The 14,379-nt window shown below is 38.3% G+C and overlaps 3 protein-coding genes across 3 annotated transcripts; all 3 read left to right on the top strand.

Moving 5' to 3' along the window:
* The first annotated feature begins 3,026 nt into the window (after window positions 1–3,026).
* On the top strand, window positions 3,027–5,037 carry LOC140154145 (uncharacterized). The gene is made up of 2 exons (XM_072176752.1): window positions 3,027–3,676; window positions 5,022–5,037. The coding sequence occupies exons 1-2, from the start codon at window positions 3,027–3,029 to the stop codon at window positions 5,035–5,037; spliced, it is 666 nt and encodes a 221-aa protein (XP_072032853.1).
* Window positions 5,038–6,645: 1,608 nt separating this feature from the next.
* On the top strand, window positions 6,646–7,796 carry LOC140154144 (uncharacterized). Its single transcript, XM_072176751.1, has 2 exons — window positions 6,646–7,300; window positions 7,669–7,796. Exons 1-2 carry the CDS (start codon window positions 6,646–6,648, stop codon window positions 7,794–7,796), a joined length of 783 nt encoding a protein of 260 aa, XP_072032852.1.
* Window positions 7,797–9,401: 1,605 nt separating this feature from the next.
* On the top strand, window positions 9,402–13,423 carry LOC140154871 (uncharacterized). Its single transcript, XM_072177522.1, has one exon. It carries the CDS (start codon window positions 9,729–9,731, stop codon window positions 11,430–11,432), a length of 1,704 nt encoding a protein of 567 aa, XP_072033623.1. The 5' UTR covers window positions 9,402–9,728; the 3' UTR covers window positions 11,433–13,423.
* The last annotated feature ends 956 nt before the right edge of the window (window positions 13,424–14,379 follow it).

The following is a 14,379-nucleotide window of genomic DNA, read 5'->3' as shown; positions in this document are numbered from 1 at the left end:
GCAAAATCACGCTTAACTGGAATTTTGAACTTGGACTTCCAGAAAAACAACTCGTTAATACTCAAACTACTGGAAGGAATATTAAAAGATCATCCCATGATGTTCTCTTAATAATTTCGTGATGCAGAAACCGTGTCATAAGCTTGGTGGTATTACCTAAAACAGGAAAGGTTGAAACAATCTTGCCAGTGACTGATGCTAACTTCCTGGCAGATGTTTTAGGCAGAGAAGAAATCAAGGAATTGATTGACTCGATAATATCCTGAATCCGACTATGAGATATCTGCAGATATCCATCTTTACTATTCCACAGCAACCCGAGCCATTGCAACTGCTGTGTGGGAACCCAAACAGATTTTTCGCAATTTGGAACAAGACCAGCGCTAATCAGATCTGACTTCACTTTCTTAGCAATAATAGAACATGATTCTTCATCTGGAGCCCGACACCAACCGTCATCTAAATATAAAACAAGGAAAAACCCCAACTTTCTCCAGTGTTTTACCAATGGTCTCAAAGTTTTTGTGAAGACGTAGGGAGCCGATGTTAACCCGAATGGGAGAACGGTGAAGGTATAGAATCTCATTTTACCATTGATAAACCACGAGAACCCTAAATATTGTTGATGAGGGGGGAATATATCTATATGGTGGTAACCGGACTTCAAATCAAATGAAAATAAAAATCTCCTTTTGAAATATAACTAAGAGCAGTCTGCCAATCATCAAATTTCACTTTATCTTTCCAAATATGGACATTCACATGCCTTAAGTCTAAGATTAATCTAAGTTTTCCTGATTTCTGCACAGAAACAGACAGTGGATTAACTACAGTCGGTTTACTATTTACTTCCACTGCTAACCCTGCACTTACTAATTCTGAAATAGCTTTAGAAACAAATTCTGCATGAGCTATGGAAGACTTATTGTTCTTAAGAACTACGGATGTTGGTAATGAAATAAGTGGAAGTTTGTATCCTATGCTCAATAATACTTATTACAAATTCATTTGCACCAATTGAGCGCCAAAATTGAACAGACGTTTTGAGTCTTCCTTTAATGAAAGGATCAGAAGTACCCGCTTCGTAATCATAATAATTCTTCATCATGTCATCAAAGTCCAAAAAATATGGAAGTTCCGGTAGATTAATGATATCAGAGGCGTTGAAAACCGATGTTCTTGGAAGATCTATAAACAAGGCAAGAAAAAGAAACAAAAATATTTCCTATGCCAACCTTTTATATAGGCATAGACTACTTGCCGCGTCAGCGACCACACCCACACTGGTATGCTTTCTTTAAAAGGCCATCGCCCATATACAATAACGATCATCAAGACCAATAGGCCTACATGATAATATATCCATCATGGATCAATTATTTTATCATTACCATATCAATTCAAGCCAGTGCAAAATTCATATTTTAATTAAAAACTAACCTGTTGTCCTTTGCAGAGATTTCTGAAAATCAGTGGTTGATGACTGGGGGGCCAGTAGGTGGGGGGTGGGTGCCACTGGGTCGCTTAAACGGACAGTTTGCTCTGAAATGCCCTGGTCGCCCACATCCAAAACAGTTACCGGAGCTTTGCGGTGAGAATCCAATTCCAAAACTGCGTCTGTTGAATTGGTTAGAGCCGCGAAAAAAATCAGTAGAAGTAGCCGCCATGTTGGATTTGAAATTTGGGTCTTGAGCACGGCGCTTGGACGAATCTGATTTTTGACGAATTTGGCGTTTTTTACGAGCTGCCCCACGATTCTGTGCTGACCGTATACGCTTGTCATCTTCGCTATCTGACGCAAGGTCATCCTCTTCGTATTCTTCTACCGCCAACCAGCCCCCGTCACTCTTGTCTGCGAGACGAATCAGCTTATTTCTGTGTTTAATACTCGCCGCAGCCTGTTTCAGCACTTCTTTTGCTTCACCCACTTTATTCTTCTCAAGAAATACGCTCGCTTCTTCAACTTTATCTCCTACCTCAGTATTGAACCGCCATTGTTTCTTGTTGCTTTTATAATTAAATTCCGGTTCTGGCGTTTGTAGCTTTTCCACTTTTTCCCTGGTCAGCGAACTTTGATCCGTAATTTCCTTGCGAAAACTATCCAGTTTGCCTTCAAAGTAAGACTTGAAATTGTCCAACAATCCTGCGAATTCTTGTGTAGAACCAGTAGGTTTACTCTTGGCCCCTTGGCTTGGTCCCGATTCCTCCTCGGACATAGTAATTAATAACCGATGTACAACTGACTGCCACGAATCGAACAAGCATACACGCACAAGGACAATACTCCGTACCGATCTAGCTGTTATGAGCGAAAGACATCAAGTGACAACGCCTAAATTCTTTCCGAATCACCTTACATGCCTGAGTGAACAAACTCTGAAACGCCTTTGTTAATTGATAACAATTACGCTATCAATAAATGCTTACTCATGTATGCTTCATCTCTGTATAGAAAATACATTGCTTGTAACTTTGCTTCTGTAAGTCACATTGGATTCAATGGGGTGTCAAAATGTGCCTGATTAGATAGTGCATCTATTAAAAAACAAAGTTACCCCAATATGGTTCAGTTTTGAAATTGTGATTATTTTTCCAAGTGTAAGGATACTTTCTTGGGGGATTTGCCACTTGGTCTAATATCCATTTGGTCTACATCGATTTCGTCTAATCCCATTAGGTCTATATCCACTACGTCCAATAATCATTTGGTCGTATAACCATTTGGTCCGATAACCATTTAGTCTAATAACCATTGAGTCTAAAACCATTTAGTCTAACAACCATTTAGTCTAATACCCATTTGGTCTATAACCAATAGGTCTAATAGCCATTTGGTCTAATACCCATTTGGTCTACAAACCATTTTAGTCTTACAAACACTGGATATGACTTGGGTTGATTGCGTCATGCCATCACATGCAATATGCATGCCCAGTGGTTTTTTCTTCGTAAGATTTTAAAGAATTAGGGTTTAGCCAGCAAACACAAGTAAGACATTTTTCAAAATGTTTTAAAACGTTTAATAAATGCTAGACATTCTAAGAGCATATGGAGTACCAGAGAAACTTGTGGCGGCTATTGGAAACACCTACGAGAACACTGTTACCCATGTTACCACATCAGATGGAATCACCGACGACTTCAAAATTCAGGCTAGAGTACTGCAGGGGGACACACTTGCACCATTTCTATTTGTAACAGTCCTCGACTATGCTCTCAGGAAAGCACTACACGGGAATGAAGATAGTCTAGGGCTTGCACTAAAAACAAGCAAAAGTCGGAGGATAGGCCCGCAAATAATTTCAGACCTCGACTTCGCTGACGACATAGCACTATTGGCCGACAGTCTCAGTGATGCCGAAGAGCTACTCCATCTTGTTGAGACTGCAGCACTAACAGTCGGTCTCAGCATGAACGCCAAGAACAAGTTATGTAACAGGGCGCGTTACTGGTCATACCAAGGCAATGGTTTGCAATATGGTTGCATCCCAATCCAAACACTTGATGGAAGCGAGCTTGAAGTAGTTGACGATTTCAAATACCTTGGGGCTTGGATTAGCAGTAGTGAAAAGGATTTTAACATCAGAAAAGCCCAGGCATGGAGGGCCTGCAACAGCATGAACAAGATATGGAAGAGCAGCCTGCTTTTCACCACCACAGTCGAATCAGTTCTGATGTATGGTGCAGAAATCTGGACAATTACATCAAAGTTTAGGAAGGCGCTTGATGGCTGTTACACAAGACTACTGAGAAAAGCACTTAATGTTACCTGACAGTCGCATACCACCTTGAGGAGCTGTACGGCAATCTCTCCCCAATTTCCGAAAGGCTGAAAACTAAAAGCACTATGATTGGGAAATTTGATCAATATAACCTAATTTTAAAGGCAAAGTCCCCATTGTCACACACACAAAATGGTAATTTTAAAACTGCAGCCAACAAGCTAATAGTTGAGACTTAGGACTGATATTTGATTTTCTTACAGGAAACATTCATATTGTCCCACTGCATTAATTTTATTCCTAAGTCTCGATGTTATGAATGTTAAATAATAGGATGAAAACACCAGATATTTGCACACAATTCCAATGCAAGGCATGATCAACCATACCACATGTGTACAAAAGCCAGACATACAAGGTCAGAAACCCCATTGGGTTGTGGGAATGTCTTTAAACATCCTCTGGTTGTGGAGTAGGCCTATACCAAATTTTGGCAATGGGCATAAAGAGGTTGCACACAACATTGTTTGATGAATTTATATGTTGGAATTCAGAACCGACAGTAACTTGCAGGCAACTCATTTCGCCCACCTCAGTGGTCGGTACGCCACTGACCATAGGTCGTATGTGCTATTGAAAGCATTCTCTCTGGAATACAAAGTATTGTTTTAACAGTCCAAAGGTATGCACTGATGTGGTTCCTTTTGAGTATTTGTTTGTAATAGTTCATCTGTTTTCCCAAACTAAGTTTCTCAAAGGTTTACATGACATGTTTGTGTAATTAATTTGGTAGTTGTCAAAACTTGCCTGTTTTGATGGCAGTTTCATGGATAAGTTCTTGCAACCAACAGTTGTGTTTCTAAAGTTTTGTGCATGCATTATTTTATTAATTTGAATAGTTATTAAGTATTTTTAATGTTCAACTGAGAACAAAATGTCCTCAAATGAATTCAGATTAAAGGTGGGAGGCCCAATTGACAACCTCCCTGCCACGCCCTACATATACACTTTGCCATACCAAATTTTTGTATCAGAAGAAAGTGCATAGGTTTCTCAATAATCCCAATAAAAGTTTGGTGGTATACTATGTGCCTCTCTATTTTACTACATCCATCTGATGGAGCAATTCAACTCAATAAGAATATTTGAGTGATGGGCCTTGATTTAAGGTAGAAAAGCATGATAAACAGACTACCCACCTCTAATCTTCCTAATGAATGATGTTTTGTGTTTGCTGGGGTGGTTATGTTACAGAAATGTCTCCATCAGATTGATTTGATTTCTTTATACCAATGACAGTTACCAGGTTTTATGACACATGTGACTTACGATATCAAAAACAGAGCAAACGAACCAGAAAATGATATAATCCATTTTGTATAAAGAAATTACGTTCTACGTCATGTACATATTATCTAGAATTGAGTTAATATAGCAAGTTACTGTACATTGTAACTTTTATTTGATGAATAAAATACTACTGTGATATATTCACATCAAAATGCAGAGTAAACCGGTGTTATTTTTTAAAAGAGGAAGACCCGCCAGAGCAGTTCTTCTAGGGTGAACAAAACCTGCATAGTTATCAAATTAATCAGTGACAAGGGTATCTCTGAATTTGACAGGTGCTAATTGATGTTTTAATGTATTTGTATCAATTAGCACCTGTCAACTTCAGAGATAACCTTGTCACTGATTAATTTGATAACAAGACAGGTTTGGTTCACCTCAGAAGAACTGCTCTGACGGGGCTTCCTCTACACCCTAAAATTGGTCCGATTTTGACATTATCATCAAGGCTCAACTGTGGTATTTATTAACCCTAACGCTAAATGTGGTTTCTGGCTATCGGAAATGAAAGGAGGAACAAAAAAGTAGAGTAGGCACTCCCGTGATTCGAACCTTGTAGCCACAGAGGTGTTGCCCGGCCAGCGATTCCCTGTGCATATATATACTGCGCCAAGAAAGTATCCGTACACTTGGAAAAATAATCACAATTTCAAAACTGAACCATATTGGTGTAAATTTGTTTTGTAATAGATGCACCCTCTAATCCTGCACAGTATGACACCACATTGAATCCAAGACACAAAAGATTTCAACAAGCGCAACAAAGAGACTACACAGTTCCTTCAATGAAGCCTTATTTAAAGCAGTATTTATTTCAGTTTTTACTTCTGTGTACTTTTCATAACTTACATTTTATTTGTCAGCTCCTTTGTTTCAGTTTTCTTTTGTTCCTTTTGTTTTAGATTAAAGGCACACACAAATTAGCCATTCACCACTCTAACCAGATGTCTAGTCCGTGTTGTTTTGAATAGGCCAGTGTCACTTTTAAAACTGGACCTTCGTCTAATCAAATGCTTGTAACTTTGCTTCTGTAAGTCACATTGGATTCAATGGGGTGTCAAAATGTGCCTGATTAGATAGTGCATCTATTAAAAAACAAAGTTACCCCAATATGGTTCAGTTTTGAAATTGTGATTATTTTTCCAAGTGTAAGGATACTTTCTTGGGGATTTGCCACTTGGTCTAATATCCATTTGGTCTACATCGATTTCGTCTAATCCCATTAGGTCTATATCCACTACGTCCAATAATCATTTGGTCGTATAACCATTTGGTCCGATAACCATTTAGTCTAATAACCATTGAGTCTAAAACCATTTAGTCTAACAACCATTTAGTCTAATACCCATTTGGTCTATAACCAATAGGTCTAATAGCCATTTGGTCTAATACCCATTTGGTCTACAAACCATTTTAGTCTTACAAACACTGGATATGACTTGGGTTGATTGCGTCATGCCATCACATGCAATATGCATGCCCAGTGGTTTTCTTCGTAAGATTTTAAAGAATTAGGGTTTAGCCAGCAAACACAAGTAAGACATTTTTCAAAATGTTTTAAAACGTTTAATAAATGCTAGACATTCTAAGAGCATATGGAGTACCAGAGAAACTTGTGGCGGCTATTGGAAACACCTACGAGAACACTGTTACCCATGTTACCACATCAGATGGAATCACCGACGACTTCAAAATTCAGGCTAGAGTACTGCAGGGGGACACACTTGCACCATTTCTATTTGTAACAGTCCTCGACTATGCTCTCAGGAAAGCACTACACGGGAATGAAGATAGTCTAGGGCTTGCACTAAAAACAAGCAAAAGTCGGAGGATAGGCCCGCAAATAATTTCAGACCTCGACTTCGCTGACGACATAGCACTATTGGCCGACAGTCTCAGTGATGCCGAAGAGCTACTCCATCTTGTTGAGACTGCAGCACTAACAGTCGGTCTCAGCATGAACGCCAAGAACAAGTTATGTAACAGGGCGCGTTACTGGTCATACCAAGGCAATGGTTTGCAATATGGTTGCATCCCAATCCAAACACTTGATGGAAGCGAGCTTGAAGTAGTTGACGATTTCAAATACCTTGGGGCTTGGATTAGCAGTAGTGAAAAGGATTTTAACATCAGAAAAGCCCAGGCATGGAGGGCCTGCAACAGCATGAACAAGATATGGAAGAGCAGCCTGCTTTTCACCACCACAGTCGAATCAGTTCTGATGTATGGTGCAGAAATCTGGACAATTACATCAAAGTTTAGGAAGGCGCTTGATGGCTGTTACACAAGACTACTGAGAAAAGCACTTAATGTTACCTGACAGTCGCATACCACCTTGAGGAGCTGTACGGCAATCTCTCCCCAATTTCCGAAAGGCTGAAAACTAAAAGGCTGAGATTTGCTGGACACTGCGCCAGAAGTGAAACAGAGGCAGCTTCCAGAGTTTTGCTGTGGCAGCCTACGCATGGTAAAATGTCAAGAGGGCATTCACGTTCTTTGTTACGGTTGCATTCAAGTGTATGTGGGGAAACAAAGCGAAATCTGGGTGAACGTCTAAAAGAATAAATGCACTCCCAAAACAATCACAAATCAATAGGCATTATAGCAGAGCACAGCAAAGACGTTGGAAATGTTAGTTCCCTGCAGAGAAGACAACCATTTGCCAAGAAAAGTGAGGAAGGCCATCCATCTATATACATCAAACAAGAGACTAGCCCATCATAAATAGAGACGGGGCCCGAGAACTACCCATAGAAACACTGTACCAAAGGACATTGTCAACAACGTCCAACGACAGTAGAGGATCCTCAGACAAATCGACCTGCAGCATTACACCGCTGATGACGGAGAATGGTTTCTCCGAAATATAAATCTACTTTTAATTACTGTAAAATAGTTGTACAAAATATTTTGAAGTTTAACTAATACATCTATAATCCGCTTCATCATTCCGCTTGTTCGAGATTAATCAATAACAAAGACCGGATTACTTGAGACTTTCAACAGGATTAGGGTTTGAACACGTGGGTGTCGATCGAACAAACGGATGATTACCTTAAATAACATTAGGTACAAATGTTTTGAAACTGTTCTTAAAGGCCTAAATCGGAAAGCCTCATTTCCCAAAGAAAGATCAGACAGCAGGCTAGACCATGGCCAGACGATAACATTAGCAGGTTGATTTCACCTTGAAGGCATGGATATAGTCTTGCAAATATGGGCTAACTTTCGACGTTTTGCCTAGTCCAGCAGTTGATTGCAAACTATTGCAAATCCCCATACAAACTATTGCTGTTTTGTGAAGTTGGGCATGCAATGTTGCAAAAATGTATGTTACATCGCGAAAAATGTATCCCAATTTAGTCCATCTTCGATCAAGACCAAACACAGCTTAGGCCAAACTTTGATCGATCGAAGGCTTGGGAAAAACCGACCCCACAAAATACAAAAACAAAACAAAAACAAAAAAAGTGCCTTGCGACAGATATTATTTATTATTACAGCATAGATAGTTCTTCATTCGGATATATTTTAATGATCCAATGCAACTGACATCACAGGAAACCCATTTTATTTGAGGGTGTTTAACCAAACATTCTTGTGATCTGAGTTAAGCTCTGGTTATTAAAGTTCCCGCGTTTACGGACTTACGGTAGCGCGAGTGATCGGATAGCTTCAGATCCAAGATATATTCAGATCGGGATTGTGTAGAAAAGTTTCTACATTTCTAGGATGGATCATTTAAAAGTGGTCAAACGCATTCTTGATGTGAATAATGTTTGAGAAATCATTCTCCGTCACCAGGGGTGTAATGCTGCTGTTGATTGCTAGTATGAACCCTACTTCGTCCGGACGTTCACTTGACAACGTCCTTTTTGTCTTTTCAGACGGTGTTTCTAGTAAACGTTGCTGTCGATGTCCTTTTTGTCCTTTATTCAGACGGGTCTGGTATAAATGTCAAACCCGGGTGTCAAACTTTATGATTCTTTACCAATCCTGAAAGGACATCGTCAAATTCCGGATGAGTATTAAAGGATTATCAATCGGGCAACAAACAAACACAAACAATGATGACGCGAGAATGGTTTTTATGAAATTATTCGCATTCAAATATAAATTGTCTGAGTGTTGAATAGCCAGTCTTAAACTTACTTTTTATCTTTCCACAAGTCTTAAACTTTAATACTGATATCTACTACATTTGTACCAACCCGCTACCAACACGTATAAATCACCACCGTGGTTTCCTGAACATTCTACAGTACCATAAGTAGAGCTGTAGAGTTCATATCCCTGACTGTGATAAAGGAAACGTTCGTATGTAAAAGGGTGTATATGCTTGCTTGGGTAAAAGTTGGTTGAAACTCATAATACTCCCTATTATTTCCGCCAGTGATGTAAGTGAAAAGTTAGTTTGAATAGACCTTGACCTTTTGGTTACGAACTTCCCTTGGATTGTTAACCTGCACAAATACAATAGTGTATTGTTAGAGTTAGTTTTGTCACCAAGGTATGCACCAAAACTATGATCACGGTCATGTGTGTACCACTGGAAGTACAGTAGACGATGAGCACTCACGCGATGCTCGTAACCAAGAAGTTACCATGTTAATTGACTTTTAACCAAACCTAGATATTGTCTAACTATTTTTCAAAATGGCTAAGACAAAAACTGATTCAATAGAGGAGGATCTTACATGCAGCTTATGCCAGGACCTTTTTACCAATCCTAAAGACTTGGATTGCCCACATGTGTTTTGTTTACAATGTCTTGGAGATTGGGTTAAAGCGAAGACTGATTCCACTGGTGAGCCAGATGGTATTGTATGTCCAGAATGTCGCCAGAAGACATTGATACCAGATGAGGGTATATCTACGCTGAGAACCAACATACGCCTGCGTAGCTTAGCTGAGAAATATGCTTCACGTAAAGCGAATATTTTGTTGTGTAATGATCATGACGAGATGAAGCATTTCTTTTGTGAAACCTGCCGTGTCTCCGCATGTCATGTGTGTTTGAAGCTTAAGCATGAAGTATTCAAACACAAAGTTAAAGGTCTTACAGAAGTCAGCAAAGAGTGGAAAGATCAAATGAAGGTAACACTGACGAATGTACGAGAAGATATTGAGAAGCAAAAGCGAAAACTTCGGACCGTTTCCAAAGGGAACACCGTGAAAGTCCAGAAAGCTACTGGTTTAAGCTTAATACAGATAAAGAAACGTGTGCAAGAGATGGTTATAGATATACAACGTAGAGGGGACATCCTACAAGCACAGGTTCAAAAGATGGAGAAAAACTGTATACAGATGATAACCACGGAAAACGATAGAATAGAAAAAGAAGCGCAATTGATACATAACGATATAGAAGCATTGGAGATGAGTCTCCAAAATATTCCCGATCATGAGTATGTAGCAAAACACGCAGAACTGATGGATAAGATCAGCAAATTACGCATCTCGGAAAGGAACATTATACCTGATTTAAATATAGAGGACTTCCATTTCCACCCGGGACCAATGGTCTCTGCGAGTGTCTTTGGACGTCTACCTACCAAGATATGTAAAGCGACTTTGGTAGAAGAGATTGGGCAAGGAATATTCAAGAAAGCTCAAGGTATTGCATCTAATCGAACTGGCATCTTAGCTATAGCTGACACTGACAATAACAGAGTATGTGTGTATCAGCGTAAATCTGAAACAGGCAAATATGAGTTTAGTTTTTGGTTATGTGCGGAGGATATGACTGGGATGGTACATCGACCTTTCGATGTTGCTGTTACGTCATGTGGGACAATGTACGTGACTAGTGATCGACAAATCAAAGTATTTTCTTCGACAGGACAGTTTGAGAAAGCCTTCTTAACGTTAAACTCAGGCCCCAGTCGAATAACCTCCACAAGCAAGAACCAAATCTTAGTATCAGATGATCGCAAGAAAGTCTTAACATGTCACAGCTCAAGCGGAGAAGTGGTAAGCAAATACCCAATAACCAATACAGCCATTAACTTAGCAACCAATGATAAACTGGTCGCATTTACGAACCAATCTCACGGCAACGTGTGCGTCATTGATCTCCAAACTGGTGAAGAACGTCTCAATTTTCAAGTCGGTGTGGGTGAGGCTACAACAGGGGTGTGTTTCGTGGATTCCTGCAATAGTATACTAGTATCTGTGGGTCGCTTAGGAGATACAGGAAATGACAGAATAGAGCAATATTGTTGTGTCTCTGGAAGATTGATTGCATGTGCTTTGACAGGCTTATTTGCTCCAATGTGTCTAACGATGTTGAATGAATATGAATTAGCCGTGGCAGACGTTGGGAGGGTGCAAATATACAAATTGCAGTTTTCAGATTGAATATAATGTGATCAAAATAATGGTAACATTGATAGTAGCCTATATGTTAATGTTAAAAGCAGAATTAATGTATATGTAGGCTCACACCATGCGGATGTAGATCATGTGGTAATAACGTTTCCTACAATTTATGCATATAAAAGAAGTAAAAACACTCATTGTCTTGTGGATCAAGCATGCAGGTACATATCTTATTTAAACACCCACTCATCCACCCGCCAGTGACGGAACTTTGCTGTCGGGTTGATAACAATTAAAAGATTGTGATTTTTACGCCAAAGCAACTTTTTAGGGATGAAATCAAACCTCGACGTTCCGCCCGGTTCCGTCCGGTTTCTATTGTTATAAATAAAGGAAACCGGACGAAACCGGCAGTCAACCGTCGATCGGAGTTTTGTTTTCATCCCTTATGTTAAGACTAATCATGCTATGTAAATCACAACATCGAGGCGTACCAAATTGAATCAATTCATATTCACTCCATATTAGAGTGGTTTTGAATTTATTCAATTGGTGTATGCGTTGCCGTAAAAATCTCAATTTCTCAACTATTTTATATGTGCAAGCTATATCCAAATGTGGTAGTCAATACTCTTTAAGGCTGGTAAGTTATCGAGCCAACTGGCTATCCATACAAGGATGCGGCCCTCAGCAGGCTTCGTCGTCGTTGTCTGATGAGAATTCCATTAAGGGTAGACGAAGTATTGTTGGTCGAAGCAACCTAAAATCGATTTTCATTATCTAGATCAATATATTATTGAAAATTAACACCTTGATGTTTTGCAAAAGTTCATTCTACAAATCGTACACTCGTAGAAATTGTTCGTTGGCATTACTCAGTAAGTTGATGTCCCGGGGTTGATGTAAGTCGTTGCGTCAACTTTCCGAGTAATGCCAACGCGTACAATTTTGAGTAACGCTGACTCGATATCATTATGTTGGTCGCACTCATTTGCACTTACCTTATTGAGTTGTTACAACTCAGAAAATGAAACTAGGTTAGCATAATTTTCTAGAGGTGTGCTATAATATATACAATTTTGCACTGATTACAAAAATAAATATTTGAATACTGCTAATTGTGCAGAAAATGATCCAATTACGTGCATTAAGTAACAAAGTACCAAATTGAAATATCTCAAAACAATAAGTACCAGTAACTTAATATGAACGAGTTACATCAACTTACATGTTGAGTTACAATAACTCAACTAATTGGTTCTTTGAACCTTGTTTATTTTTCTAAATTCCCTGAACTTGAATTCAGAAGTTGGCATTACTTAAAAAGTTGACGCAACGACTTACATCAACTTTTTAAGTAATGCCAACAAAGTTGATTAGTTGACGGAACTTTTTGAGCTTTTTCAGCATTTTTTAAGTTCTGATAACTAAAATGAATTTTGTTTTGGCAACTTTTACACTATTTTTGAGTTGTCCAAACTTACTCCTTTTGAATTGCGCCAACAAGGCGAACAAGTCATTTCTATGAGTGTATACTTTGCAAATTTGCTTAATTTATTGTTGTTTATGAGTTATGTGCGTTTTACAAAAGTGTTGTTGTTTCAGCCCTCTTTACGACGTAACTCAAGAACCGCAGCACCTATAAAAGTATATCTGTGATATTTTAATTCTTCTACACGCTCGCTATGGATTGAGCAATGCAGTTTTTGCCAAAGCTCACTACCATTCGTAAGATGCTGTGAACTACCAAATCACAACAGTTTAAAATAATTAATAACCTTAAGGGATGGGGTATGAACGTTTGGACAGTATTTATTGTGGGACATTATAGAGCACATCAGACATATCGAATTGCGTTCTGAATACGAAGAATGTCCTGATATCAAATAATTTTAATTTTTTTGAAATTCGCAATGTAATACACATTTTATGGCAAATCATTAAAAATTGATATTTTTGATATTTAACAGTACTTGAAGTAAACTTAATAAATCTGATGATTTATACTTAAAGTGTATGTAGGTGGGATGAAAAGCCGACGATCAATTGAAAATTTTGACCTTTCGTATTGAAGATATGGATTTTTTCCCAAAACACCAAAAAAAAAAAGGTCTTTTGGGGAACAAAATCCATATCTTCAATATAAAAGGTCAAAATTTTCAATTGATCGTCGGCTTTTCCTCCCAGCTACATACACTTTAAGAATATATCATTAGATTTATTTCGAGGACTGTTATATATCAAAACTTTGAAAATATCAAATTTTAATAATTTGTCATAAAATTTGTATTATATCGTGAATTTCAAAAATGAAAATTATTTGATATCAGAAAGACATGCTTCGTATTCAGAATGCAATTCGATACGTCTGAGGTGCTCTCATGTCCCACAAAATATACTGTCGAAACGCCATAAACGCTCATTCTAGATCCCTTAACACGACGCATCGTTAGAATTGTAATTCCTTGAACACATCTTGAAGTCCAAAACCAACCGTAACTTTTCCACAGGATTAAGGGATCGGATAGCAACGTTGGCACAGATTTATTGTGGGACATAAGAGCACATCAGACATATCGAATTGCAGTCTGAATACGAGAAATGTCCTTCTGATATGAAATAATTTTGCTTTTGAAATACGCAAAATACAAATATTCTGGAAACTCATTAAAATTCTATATTTTTTTTTATTTTTCATATTTAACAGTCCTCGAAGTAAACTTCGTAAATCAAATGATATGTACTCAAAGTGTATGTAGCTGGGAGGAAAAGTCGTCCATCATTTTAAAATTTTGACCCTTCGTATTGAAGATACACATTTGTTCCCAAAAAGACCTCAACTTTCCCCATGTCCCATAATGCTGTGCAAACGTTAATATCCTATTCCTTAATAATAATATGCTTTTTTTTATAATACAAACGTATAGTGTATTTAGCCTATTATCCTATTAATTCTTTCATTAAACACATTTATATTGCTAAAAAG

This window comes from Amphiura filiformis, chromosome 6 (genome assembly GCF_039555335.1).
Source record: "Amphiura filiformis chromosome 6, Afil_fr2py, whole genome shotgun sequence".
Lineage (NCBI taxonomy): Eukaryota > Metazoa > Echinodermata > Ophiuroidea > Amphilepidida > Amphiuridae > Amphiura > Amphiura filiformis.
Note: the sequence above shows the minus strand (reverse complement) of the source record. Positions and strands in the feature narration are given on the sequence as shown.

Bases quoted from the DNA above. Each gene is read 5' to 3' on its own strand.
- LOC140154145 (XM_072176752.1), top strand. From the start codon at position 3,027: ATGCTAGACATTCTAAGAGCATATGGAGTACCAGAGAAACTTGTGGCG.
- LOC140154871 (XM_072177522.1), top strand. From the start codon at position 9,729: ATGGCTAAGACAAAAACTGATTCAATAGAGGAGGATCTTACATGCAGC.
- LOC140154144 (XM_072176751.1), top strand. From the start codon at position 6,646: ATGCTAGACATTCTAAGAGCATATGGAGTACCAGAGAAACTTGTGGCG. The intron at 7,301-7,668 runs GTGCAGAAATCT...ACAAATCAATAG, and splicing joins CGAATCAGTTCTGATGTATG to GCATTATAGCAGAGCACAGC.